The sequence below is a fragment of the Cladophialophora carrionii genome, assembly GCF_000365165.1.
Source record: "Cladophialophora carrionii CBS 160.54 unplaced genomic scaffold supercont1.4, whole genome shotgun sequence".
NCBI lineage: Eukaryota > Fungi > Ascomycota > Eurotiomycetes > Chaetothyriales > Herpotrichiellaceae > Cladophialophora > Cladophialophora carrionii.
In genome coordinates this window covers 2,346,700-2,359,456 of record NW_008481829.1, presented here as the reverse complement: position 1 = coordinate 2,359,456, position 12,757 = coordinate 2,346,700, and the positions used below count along the sequence as shown (strand labels likewise).

General features: G+C 54.4%; 4 protein-coding genes, 1 non-coding gene and 1 pseudogene across 6 annotated transcripts; 3 read left to right on the top strand and 3 right to left on the bottom strand.

The window, feature by feature from the left end:
- The first annotated feature begins 1,772 nt into the window (after positions 1-1,772).
- G647_05507 lies at positions 1,773-1,915 on the top strand (annotated as a pseudogene). The gene has a single exon. The product of its transcript is annotated as a tRNA-OTHER (tRNA).
- Positions 1,916-2,883: 968 nt separating this feature from the next.
- On the bottom strand, positions 2,884-3,423 carry G647_05506 (uncharacterized protein; the record flags this gene model as incomplete). The annotated part of the gene is made up of 1 exon (XM_008729835.1): positions 2,884-3,423. The coding sequence occupies one exon, from the start codon at positions 3,421-3,423 to the stop codon at positions 2,884-2,886; it is 540 nt and encodes a 179-aa protein (XP_008728057.1).
- An 813-nt stretch (positions 3,424-4,236) lies between these two features.
- G647_05505 (uncharacterized protein) lies at positions 4,237-6,170 on the top strand (the record flags this gene model as incomplete). The annotated part of the gene is made up of 3 exons (XM_008729834.1): positions 4,237-5,027; positions 5,083-5,973; positions 6,029-6,170. 3 exons carry the CDS (start codon positions 4,237-4,239, stop codon positions 6,168-6,170), a joined length of 1,824 nt encoding a protein of 607 aa, XP_008728056.1.
- Positions 6,171-6,694: 524 nt separating this feature from the next.
- Positions 6,695-6,765, top strand: G647_05504. Its single transcript has one exon. It is a non-coding gene; the product is annotated as a tRNA-Gly (tRNA).
- Positions 6,766-7,637: 872 nt separating this feature from the next.
- On the bottom strand, positions 7,638-9,370 carry G647_05503 (methionine aminopeptidase, type II; the record flags this gene model as incomplete). Its single annotated transcript, XM_008729833.1, has 6 exons — positions 7,638-7,694; positions 7,757-7,843; positions 7,913-8,077; positions 8,142-8,405; positions 8,476-9,272; positions 9,328-9,370. The coding sequence occupies 6 exons, from the start codon at positions 9,368-9,370 to the stop codon at positions 7,638-7,640; spliced, it is 1,413 nt and encodes a 470-aa protein (XP_008728055.1).
- A 260-nt stretch (positions 9,371-9,630) lies between these two features.
- Positions 9,631-11,541, bottom strand: G647_05502 (uncharacterized protein; the record flags this gene model as incomplete). The annotated part of the gene is made up of 1 exon (XM_008729832.1): positions 9,631-11,541. One exon carries the CDS (start codon positions 11,539-11,541, stop codon positions 9,631-9,633), a length of 1,911 nt encoding a protein of 636 aa, XP_008728054.1.
- Between the last annotated feature and the right edge of the window lie 1,216 nt (positions 11,542-12,757).

Here is a 12,757-nt window from a genome sequence, read left to right as displayed (position 1 = left end):
GAAAGGAAGGCGCATTTATAGTTATCCTGTGATACGTTTGTATGGCTTACAAGCTCGCAACCCTATCTACCGCCCCATCTACGCACCGTGCACTCTACGTAGTACGCGTCAAGGGCGGGGATAATAAGCGTTCCCAGAATGGAATCTCGAGTGTTGCACGATATCCGACGACCCAATGGAATGAGCAAAGCCCCCTCCATTGTCTTCCGCGGGGAAATGGACGATGTGCAGAGTCCCATTCCTGGCGTGCCTCCGTGCCCTCCGATTGTTGGACCTCGAAAGGCTCCCAGTTAGACTGCGGGGAACTTCAACGTCGTGCTTGCACACACGGGGATGATCAGCGCAGATGCCGTTGTTGCCGGTCTTTGGTCTGTTTCATACACGATGTAGGCGAGGAGAGGGATAGTTAGGGGGACGTTCGTTGTTGCAAGCATTGTGCGGATTCTGACAAGATGGCCTTCCTTCGACAAGGTTGCAGAGGTTATCTAGAGTAGCCGCCACTGACTACAAGGACACAAGACCAACCTAATTATAGAGGTCTTTTGCGGTGTTGGCTTTGGCACTATTGGGTGTCTTCGGGCGTGTAGCTGCCCAAAGTATTGACACGGAAGTCGTTCGCGCTCGGGCTTGCTGAATGTTGATGGTCTTTGCCGAGTCACAGTACAGAAAGCATGGCACGCCCACATGCATCCAGCTGTCGCCCATCCCCACGGCATCACCAAAGTAAGGGCTAAGCACATGACTTGTCGTCGAACCAAATAGAGCGAGCCGACTGGGAGTGCTGAGGCCAGAAGGGCCCTTTCGAACGCCTGTAGACTGTGTACGGAAGCGTCGACGACGCATGGCCCCTACACCGTTTGACGCTAAACTCCAGGACCCTTTCGCAAAACATTGTTTTGCGAAATAACGGAGCGTTCTAATTAGTGGAGGTTTAGCGCAAGGCTGTGCTCCTTTCCCTTATTGTTTTGTCTTTACTTTCGATAGTTCATACACAGACAGGCAATACACTCTACTCAACTACAGGCATCGTGTCACTCCTTTAAGATGTTGGGTGGTAGAGCGTAAGAAGAGCAGAGCAAGCCGCCGCAGAGAGGCAACCCCCGTTGGTAATAAAGCCTTACTCTAGTTCACTACTAGGTATATTATTTTAACGCTAAATGAATACAAGGTAATGCCTAAAAGAATGTTCTTTACTAATCAAGGCCTGTACGGAGTATATAGAGTAGATATAATCTAGCTAATTTAACTACACCGTTCTAGCTAATTTAACTACACCTGTCAGGAACAGCTACTAGAGCTTACTAAGCCTGCCAAGAGGACGCATACAACTCTCGCGCCTCTCGCATGAGAGTCCCATCCTCCTCTCATGCTTCGAGTCCTGTATGACCTAGAGGTCTAGGGATACCTAATACTATTGAGACCCTTAACTGTTACCCTCTGCCTATCGCCTTAGGCCGTCCCTAACAACACCCTTCTATTAGCCTCGCGGAGCCTTCTATTGTTCCCGAGCCGTGTAGAGGTGCACCCTTCTCTTCTCCTACTGGCCATCAAGCTACTACACTAAGCGGACGGCTAGTATGTTCTCGTATTAATCGTGCTTGCTACAATAATCCGCTACACCGTATTAGGTAAAGTATATACTTTTAGGTATTACCTTGTAACGTTAGGCGTAGTACAGACCTTAGTCAACCCAGCTCATTTCTTTTATATGGATATTTGAACACCCAAAAGTTAACCCAAATACAACAACACCAACTCTACATGGTTTCCATGCGCAATTGGTCTAGTGGTATGATTCTCGCTGTCAGTATCCCCCAGAATCATGTCCTGTAATGAGCACAACTAACCTCCACACAGTAGGGCTTACTCTAAGCATAAATGCGAGAGGCCCCAGGTTCGAACCCTGGATTGCGCCCAATTTTTGATCTTTTTTGCGTATACAGATCTCCCCACATCTAAGCCACTGAAGTCAAATCATACAGGACCAGATCACAAAGTTCAGGTCCAGGCCGGAATCACCAAAATGCAGAGGAGGCTTTCTAGTAGTAGATTTTGTTTACGGGCAGCTCCTTCATGCCTGTCAGGAGATTGGTCTACACTAGAAACGACACAGTGCGTCCATGCTGGAGATGTACGAAGCCCTGCGTCTAACCTCCCCAATTGTGGTGTGGAATAACGATCCTTGTTGACGATGTCGTCGAGAAATTTCAGTCTGTGTTTTTTCCCTCAACAAACCTCTCACGTCTAAGAAGCAACGCGTGGGGAGGTGCTGGTGATGGTGCTGGCAAAGGCTACGAGTTAGAGGCATCGCCAGACAGTACGGGTGCAGATTGCCAATGGGCAGCTGGCCGTTTATGCACAATTACAGGGAGCCACCGCCACAGTCAGACTCCTTCCGGCATCGAAGGATCAGCTGAGATGGATTCATCTGGGGCTCCAAGATAATCGATGTACCCCAGGACATCGGACAGACTCAGCTCTTGAAAGGCGCTACCAGAACGGTCATCCACCCCAGTAGTTTCCCCTTCCTTCAAACCGTGTCCTGCCTCATCAACTGTTTGATTCATAAGTATGAGTTGTCCCAACCTCCTAAAAGACGGTCGAATGAAGGGGATGGAAATGGTAGAAAGCGGAAACCGCGTCACAGAGCCAATGGGTTTTATGTGACCAAGTTGGATCGTCTTGCCGATATCCAGGATAGAGGGTGATTGTGGAAGTGCGAAGGTGGCCTAGTGGTTTTAAAAAGTGGCGCAGCGTGAGTGATTCGGACGTCTCTTGTCTTGTTGCAGTAGATAGACCACACAGAAGTCGTGCGCAGTCGCCATGGTGTTACCACATGAGCACCGACCAGGGTTTACTTCTCCGTTTCTGCCGCCGCCGACCTCAAAACTCACCAAACGCCGAGAGTGCAAACATCAACCCAAAGCTGATCTTAAAAGCCAGATTGTCATTGATGGCACTTCGCAAATTGATGTTCGTGAAATATCTCTGCAGTCGATCCACTGGTATCAAGTTATAACCTCTGCGCGCAGCCAGCTGCCATGCCACGATGCCCAAGCCAATCAACAATGTTAGGCTTGTCGAGAAGGCCGAGACGACCAGTCCCGCACCCAAGCCTAAGATGGAGCCGAGACTGATTTGCTTGACGGCAGCGGGATTGATGGACTTGCCATCTCTTGTGAGGGGTGTCTTAGCGTTGCGTGAGTGTGAGTAGGGCGAGCTGCTGAACTCTGCTGCGGGAGGAGAAGAGGGTGATGAGTCGAGGCGAATGAGGGAGGAAGTTTGGAGGAAAGGGAGGGAAGCTGTCAAGCCGAAAGCCACGAGAACAGGGCGCCTCAGTCCTGTCCGAGATATCGGAGCTGGAATAGATCTGGAAATCGAGGGCAAGGAATAGGAGGAGCGTACGAGAGGTCGAAGAATCATGGTTGCGATGGTGTGGGTGGTCGAGAGGGCTGGACTGACGGAGGTGACCTTCAGGAGGTCAACTGTGTCCGGCTGGTCGAAGGAACTCGAGACAATCGGTGACCAATGCTATCAAGCAACTGACCGTAAGGCGGTTGTCGAAGTCTACCAAAGTACAGCGCCGTGAGCTGGAGCGGAACGGAGCACCATTCAGGTTGGTGTGAGGTACTAGGTAAATGTGAAGCGAGAGTGAGAGTGATGTCATTCGATTCCGGGCGGTGATGGCGGGAAAGCGAGGTTCGCCGGGACCGGAATCTGTTCTTTCCGCCAAATGTCCACCACCAAGCAAGTGGTAATTAACTCGTTCGAGCATCAAGTATCTAAACAGCCACTTGGGATCCAGTCCGCGGAGGTGATTACGAAAGTCTTTGCGAGCACCCTCTGATGCGATCCTCTCAGTAGATTTGCCCCTCGACCCTTTCCCGGCCCGCTGCCGAACGGTCAACCACGACGGCAAACACCTCAAGCATGCATCATCCTGCCTCGCTTAAGTTCCGCAGACACTCAGGAAATGCCCAAGTATCGCCGGAAACCATGGAGTAGTGCAATCATTGGCCGACCATGGCCAGCACAGTCTCCCCACTCCCGCAGCAGGCGATGCTGTGGATCCGGGGAAATGGGGGGTTTTCCCGAGGGTACTTGGTGACCTGATCAGACTGGTATATATCCACAATAAGACGACGGCAAGGTCAGAGTTTTCTTTCTAATTGACATCTTCTATCTACGTCTCATCCTCCGGGCACTTTGAGTCCATATCCCATCACGTTCCACAACATGTCTGGCTCAGTGGTTACCAATGGTGTTCCGGAGATCAATTCGATGATTGTTGAAACGCCATTCCTCATCGTCGGGGCCGGGCCGGCAGGTGGCTCGCTCGCATGCTTTCTATCGCACCCACCCTACTCCATGACAGGCATCATGATCTCTGCAGCACCGACCACGTCCCAAACGCCCAGGGCACATATCACCAACCCGGCCGCCTTTGAATGCCTCAGAGACATCGACCTAGAGCAGACATGTTTGGACCAAGCAGTGGAGGGTGATTGCATGGTCCACACCCGCTGGTGCCACGACATGACCGGCGAGGAGTATGGCCGCATCTATTCTTGGGGCAATGATCCGAAGCGCCACGGAGAGTATGAAGCAGCAACCCCTTGCCATCATGTCGATCTTCCCCAGACCATATTCGAGCCCATCTTGGTCCAACGAGCATCATCCCAAGGGTGGGACGTCAGGTTCCGAACCAGCATCGTCGACTTCAAGAAGGAAGATGATGGCAAGATCCTCAGCCGAGTGCGTGATGAGCTGACTCAGAGCGAGTATTTTATTCGCTCGCAGTATCTGTTCGGATGTGATGGTGCCAGGAGTCAAGTCATCCGCGAATTGAAGATCCCTCTGATCAAGAAACCCGGCCAGGGTCTGGCCATCAACGTCTTGGTCAAGGTGGATCTGAGTGACTACGTCGAAGCCAGAAAAGGAAACTTGCATTGGGTATTCCAACCTGAACGGGAATATCCCGATTTCGCTTGGAGTGGTCTGATCAGGATGGTGAAGCCATGGAATGAGTAAGTTAACAACCGTCGTGTCCGAGAAGAATGTCTCACTAAGCTCCATCCACAGGTGGATGTTTATCCTCTTCCCCAAGCCTGGCACCGAGTGGAAGGAGCCCACTCACGAACAATATGTGCAGAGATGCAAAGAAATCGTCGGCCGAGACGATCTTCCGCTGGAGATCCTCGATATTTCAAAGTGGTACATTAACGAGATTGTCGCCGAATACTACTCTGAAGGCAACATTTTCTGTCTGGGAGACGCCGTACATAGACACCCACCCTTCAACGGTCTTGGATCGAACACCTGTGTGCAGGATGCCTTCAACCTGGCGTGGAAGATTAAGTACGTCCAACAAGGCCTGGCTGCGCCCTCGATCCTCGAGACATTCAGCCATGAACGACAGCCCGTTGGTCTAGGTGTGGTCACCCGTGCGAACCAAGGCATTCGGGACCATGTCCCCGTGTGGAAGGAGATGGGTTTGATGGAAGAAACCGTGGAGAAGAGGATGAAGATCTTCCACAGTTTGAAATTGGCGTCGCCCGAAGCTCGAGAGCGGAGGAAACGGGTCAACGCGGCCATCGAGGGCACAGCTCACGAGTTCCACGGCCTCGGCGTGGAGATGAACCACAGATACGACTCGGCGGCCGTCTACCTGGATGATGAAATCAAGGCTGGCACCCCGAAACCCGAATGGCCGGAGGACCCAATCCTGCACCACAAAGTCAGCACCTACCCGGGTCACCGACTGCCACATGCATGGCTGAACAAGACCATGCCCGTCAAGAACCATACCTCAACGATTGATCTCGCTGGCCACGGGCAGTTTTCGCTGATCACGGGTATCGGTGGTGAAAAGTGGATCGTAGCTGCGCAGAAGCTAAGCAAGGAGCTTGGGATCGATATCAGCACCCATACTATCGGCTGGGGACACCAGTGGATTGATGTCTATCGTGATTGGTAAGGCTCTTTGCCACACTGTGCATCGAAGACCCGTGCTAACACACTCTTACAGGGAACGAAAGCGAGAAATTGACGAGGACGGATGTATCCTCGTCAGACCCGATCGATTCGTCGCGTGGAGGTCGATGGCGCTGCGGGATGACTGTGAGGAGAAGCTAGGAGAGGTCTTGAAGAAGGTTCTTGGGCGATCATAACGAGCGGCAAGCTGTCTTTTCCTTTGTTGAAGACACTTGCAACAGTGGGTGGTTGCTTCCGCCTGGCGTTACGGAGATGTATAGGAAGCTGTGACGCGCGCGATTGTATATACGGAGATGTTCCCGCTTCCCAATAGTGTTCGGCGGGATTATGTAGACAAATCGTCCGAGCAGCAGAACCTGAATGCTTTGTACATTTGGTGGCAAGCACGCACGCACGCACGCACGCACGCACGCATGCAGTCAGGAAATCTGCACTAGAAACAATCCATTAGAGAAACATACGTAGTCCGAAGTACTGTGTCCTCGATAGCAGTAGTGACATCGATTAATGCCTCGTGTGCCCGCAAACCCCCCGCTTAAGCCTTGGCCGTGATCCGAGACGCAGCTAGCCTCCCGTACAGTACTGTAAGGACCACTAAGCTTACGGATAGCCAAAAAAATTTAAATTCGCGGTTATTAATTGCTGTCCGCAGTTTTAGCCTAACAATCAGCACAGAGAATTCCTTCTCGCCTGTGCTCCGGCATCAGTGGTTTAGTGGTAAAATCCATCGTTGCCATCGATGGGCCCCGTGTTCGATTCACGGCTGATGCACAGGGAAGTGTCTTTTTTGTATAGTCCATCTTATTATTTGTTCATGGAGACAGTGGTATGCGGGTGTTTACGGCAGATTTGTCTGTGCGCGGAATTGTTTTTTATTTTCTCGTGAAGAATCGCGATTTGTGCGCACGTGAGGCCGTGATAGTCAACCGCACAGTCTCCACTACGGACTGGCTGGTTTCTCACCGTGACTCGCGCAGGCATACGGAAGAAAGGGAGCGGTCCATGGATCAGCTTTGTAGCACTACTGCGGCTTTCCCTGCAATAATCCTACATCACCACGTACGAGGTACTCGTAGTTTAGGTAGGTCTACCACCGTTCTGACGGTGTTTCGCTGTCAGGGGTACCGTCGACTTGCCGACACCACGTCAATCCGTGAGCTGGAGGCTTGAGCATGATATACAGGCGGGCAAGCGAGCGGTGTATTCCCCCGTATCTACGGCACCGTTGACACCAAAGGGGCCGAACCGCAGTGTCATCCATGAATGTCAATGGACGGGGGCTTTCCGAACACGGCCCCGCGTTTCAGGCATTGACCGGAAGATTGTGCAAAAGGCGAGGTTCAAGTGCAAGACAAGAGACAAGAGGATGATCGAGGAGTGAGCTTTTGTGGTTTCTTTTTCAATACGGCACACATGCTATCACACGCCATTCGCGGTCTCAAACACAGTATCTACGACAACCCCTTCGCATTCGCGTCACGGTGCTGGGAAAACCCGGGGGGGACAAAAACCAGCACCAAGGGGCGTCCGAGAGAGGGAGAGGACTCCATCCCAACCAACAGAAACAGAACGAGGTAGCACTGATCGACCGGCCATGACGGGGCAGCCTACGCGCGCAAATGGATATTCGTCGAGTGCCAACTTTAATAGTCGTCGCCGCGACTGAAGACTTCCTTGTGCGTCTCGCGTAGGAGGAAAGTCTAAGATCATGGTCAGTCAGCCCCGTGCTAAGAGCGCCCTGAAATGTCAGTGAGGGACCTACGTGTTCGAACTGGGCGGAGTATGATCCTTCGACATCCGCCAGCGGCAGATAGGCCTCTACGATTCCGTGGGAGACAAGAGAATTCATCTGCCGTGGTATCAATCAGCATGGGACGACTTCCCTCGATGCTAGCGTCGCTATTGTTGTGGTACTCACGCCAGCGAGATACCTCTCCAGCCCAAGCCTGTCGAGATAGCGACGGCAGAAGACCAGCGTGCTGAAATTCTCTCTGATCGTCTTGTGCAAACGCCTGGCCGAGGCTAACGGTAGAGGTACATTCAACGGGGAATCGTGATTCAGCCCGTAGCCGTAGATGCCCACCTGATGCGCCGTTAGCCAATAATGTAAAGAGCGTCTAACTTGCATCGGGAGGATCAAAGCCCACATCATCGTGCACGTAGCCGCGGCCTGTTGTGCCAAACGTCTCGATGGCAAAGACCTCGCCCTCGTCCATTTTGGTCTGGTCCGAGTTTTTCACGAACGGGATGGACTTTCCGCCGTGGATGCGGTACTGCTTGATGTCGTGGGCAGAGAGATTGCGCACTGGTTTGACGGGGAAGGTCTTTCCGCGGATGTCGACCTCGTAGCTCTCCATCACTTCTTGGATCGCCGCGCTGACGTCGCTTATGCGCACGTCAACCCCAGCGGCCTGGTACGCTCGTTAGCCATGTGTCCCGCCGACAGCGGGTTGGGGATCATGTCGGGGAGTGATGCGTCACCTTGACCCCTGTGTTCGTGGCGTCCTTCACTGCTGCGAGAAGATTGTCGTAGGTGTGGTCGAACGCCATGGTGAAGGCGCTATCGACAATCCAGCCGTTGATGTGGACGCCAAAGTCGACCGTCAGGACGTCCTGGTGCTGCAGCACGACGTCCTTTTGACCCGGATTGGGCGTGTAGTGCGCGACCTGATGGTTGAGGCAGAGACCGGTGGGGAAGCCCATGCCGGCCTTGAGGCTGTCTCCCGTTTCCAGTCCTGTGTGGCCGAGCAAGGCCCTCACGCTATCCTCGATCCCCTCGGCAATGTCCAGGAGTGTCTGCCCGGGCTTGACGCTTTCCTGGACCCATCGTCGAGTTTGGCGATGCACCTCAGCGGCCTTGCGGTAGTTCTGGAGGAAGACATCGTCGACCGAGCTCTGACGTGCGTTGTAGCGTGCTTCAGCAGCTGCTGTCGGGCCCTTGGTGTAATGTTGCAGCTCGCCCTCGGGACACTCGCCGGACGGGAAGAGACTGCTCAGCAAGACTCGCGGTGGCGACGATTGCTCGGTAGGCAGAGGCGTCGGTCCCTTCTTCCTTTTCTTCTTGGGCTTCCTCCGTTTCTTCGGTGCGTCGGCAACTTCAGCTGGTGACGTGGCGGCTAGCGGTCCCAGGTTCGTTTCCTTGCCTTCGCCGTCACCGTCGCCGTCGCTCTCGTCATCGCCTCCCCCGTTTCCGAGACAGCCATCCCCGTCTCGAGACGTATGCGAGCCCCGAGGTTCACCGCCCGTGCAACAGGTTCCATCTGAATTTGGTGGGCCACCTGGGTGGAATCAGTGTACGTCGCACGAACGTTGAACAGAAATCCGATCACTTACCGTTGTCTCTACGACCCTCGTTCTGCGGCGTCTTCGTCCCCATATCGACATTGATGGACTCGGTGATTCGATACGACAAGGAACAGATCCTACACAGGGTCATGGGAGGAATGAGGTGTGTTTGATCAAGCACCACCGCCCCGCTCGCCAGGCGTCCGGTGATGACTAAGCACCTCATTCAGTCGAAGAGCCTACAAAGACGAGATACTCCGTACTGAGACACGCACGACGGCATCATATTGGGTACGTCGGAGTTGACTTTCTACGACGAAAGACGCATGAGAATCCTTCTGCATACAGTCATCACCCCAGCCTCACTTTCCTCCACAGCCGGAGACATTCCAGCATATCCAGCCCAACTCTGCCCCTGCCGGCGCTGCTCGAGTTGAGAGATTCTGCAACGACGGCGACCAGCGAAACAGCCAAGCAGAGCGCCAGCTTGTCCCTGTCATCCTCGAGCATGTGATATTGCTGCTTCTTCATTCCTCCAGCCGTTGCCCAGGACATCCACTCATCCAGAATGCGGACAATCCTCGTGGCATCCCCCAGATCCTCATTGTGGCCCTCATCACCCTGCTTCTGGCCTTGCAGCTCGACGACGATCAGATAGAGGACCGCCTCTGCGACCTGCTCGACAGTCCACTCCTTCCCAACCTGGCCCTTTTCAATGAGCCATACCAAACACGTCTCTGCCACCTTCTTGATGCTCATCCTCGGACTGGCAATCGCGTCATTGATCATCCTCTCTTCTCGTTCACGTCTGGCCGCGTTGCTCGCCACCGTCTCGTTGTGGAATTCTTGCAGGTCTTTCGCCTGCCTATTTGCGCGGTGAATCCTCGCCTGTTCGGGCGGCATGGTGGCCTCCAACCGTTCAGCAGCCATGCGCGCCATGAATTTTTGATGCTGAATCCGTCCTCGTTCGGCCGCCCCATTCGGGTTGTCGCTCTCGCTTGACCACTGGGGGGCATCTTGCTCCGGAAGCAGACCCAGCATGACCATCACACCACAGGGGATGCTGTCTTTGCGCACAAACGCCTTGATGTCAGCGGGGATCTCGAATGCCCAGAGACCGCCTGACTGCTTGTGAGACAAGAGGGCTGAAGCCACGCAAGTGAACCAAAGTCCGGCTGTCGACTGCTCGTAGTAGCGGAAGGGTTCGCACACGAACCCTGTCTCGACGTTGTTGTGTTCCCAAAGGAGTCTCTGGATGCGGTTATCTTCGGTGTGGAAGCGAAAGCTGGTGCTGTCCACGCTGTGTTTATGCGTCGCCTTCAGCTCCTCTATCCGGGCGGGTAGGTCCTTCTCGTTCTCTGCATTCTTGTCGTTAGCCTCCAGGAGTGCCGGCTGCCTAAGCCTCCCCCAGCCCGGCGGCAAGCTCGCTGCTCCACGCATCTCCGCCACCGACGCTGAGGCGGAGGCTGAGCCTGACCCTGTCCCGGCGTGTGCTGATGCTCCATCATCCCTGGGCCAGCGTACAGTAAGGCTCAAAATGCCATCACTCTCATCGGGCATACTGGTCCTCAGCACCCAATCACTTGCCCTCTGCCTCCTCGCCTTCTCTTCGCCCTCGTCACTTTCAGCGGAGTCCATCCTCCTCAACAACACCGTCCCACTCGGCGTCCACAGTCCCCCACTCCTCAACTTCTCCCAGCCCATACTGTCCGGCACGGCGCCCCAGTCCAGCAGGAAGACGACCAGCTCCTCAAACCCGACCTCGGCGGGAGGTTCTCTCAGTTCGTCCTCATACTGGATCCGATACAACTTCCGCCCCACGATCAGTTTCCTCCAGTGGAACGCGCGCCACGACCCGCCTCTCAGGTACCCCCTCACACGGCCCTCTTCGATCATGCTCAGTGTGCTCTCGGCCCGATCGCCCCGGTCGAGCAGGTGGTGGTGGTGGTGGCTGTGTTCCTCGTCGCTGGGCCCCCACGCCTCGTGTGTCCCGACCCAGTATTCCTTCTCGTGCCGGTCCAGCGGCGCAATCGTATACCGCGGCAGCTCCACCTCGACCATGCTCGTCATGGGCGAGCTGCGCAGCGTGAACCCGTCGTGCGGCCGCGACGTCGAGACCGGCCGGTGCCCGTGGTGGACGAGCAGCGAGCGGATGCGACGCTGCGTCAGGATCGAGAGCATGAACGTGTAGAGGATGGGCAGCACGCCCAGCACGGCGAGCGGGACGCCAATGTATGTGATGATGTCGCTTGCGTTGGCCATGTCGGTATCGTTGGTACCGTAGAGTACGCGGGGGAGGGAGTATACGGCGAGTAATGGATTGGCCGATGACCACCAATGCCGTGGCTGGTGTACGTAGGTACGTATGAACGTAAGAATGAAAGAATGACTGTCCTGTATAGATTGTATGCTACGTCTGTTGGGCCCCGCGGCTGAGTGTGATCGTGAGCGTGATCGTGTATGTCAAGGTGCTCTCAAGGCTTTCGTCGTCTCGCGATGCGTGCATATCGTGTACTGTAGCAACGAGCGAGGGGTTCCCCACTGGACACCCGCTGGCAGGAGCGGTGCGTGCGACACTCGTGAAGCGAGGGTCGAGAGTCGGGACTGCATTGTGGACTTTTCGACACGGGATTAATTATGGTGTGCGTGGGTGCGTGGCTAGCTACGCGCGACGGGGCACTTGCTGCTCAGATTACAGTACAGCAAGAGTCAGGGGGTCGACGGTACCTCGTAAGGCGGAGAAAAGGGGCACAGGGCACAGCGAACACAACCGTGAACAGGGGGCTCGGCCATCTTCCTCGGCGAACTCGGCACACGCTGTCGCTTACGTACCTAGGTATGGTACCTCGCAAGGCTCGTAAGCGAACACCTAACTTGGCAGAGGCGAGGCTCAGGCGAGGCTCAGGCGAACCTCTATGCAAGGCTGCACGGTTCCTGTTCCATTGGACCACCTAGCCACTGTGCAGTGGACTCGTGCTGTGTCCATGTCGAACACGGTAAAAGGCTACTCTGACACAGGCAGAAAGTCTTTGTTGTATCAACGAACATGAACCCGATAATTAGGAGCATGTCACGGACAGGACCAACCAGTTACCGCAAGTGCTTTTCGTGCAGAGTCAAAACGGCACATCCCTCGAGTGAGCCACGGTTGTTCTTACCCCGTGTGATATTGTCATGGTATATATTTATCAGAGGCCAGCAATGCCATTCGAGCGCCGTGGTCGTTCTGAAGCTGCTCGAAAGAACCTTCCAATCTTCGGGATGACTCTCTTGTCTGATATTCTTGGGCATTTGCCTCGTCCCACTTTGTATCCTTTGGAGATGAGTATGGACAAGCGGGGTGATACGACACAAAGGTCTCGCTCTTCGCAGCCCGGCCACAAAGACACGATTCATGCCCACCATTGCGGCAAACAAGGGGACCTCATCTTGGGCGCGATTACAGAGTAATTCTGGATAGATCTCCACTTTCTTGCGC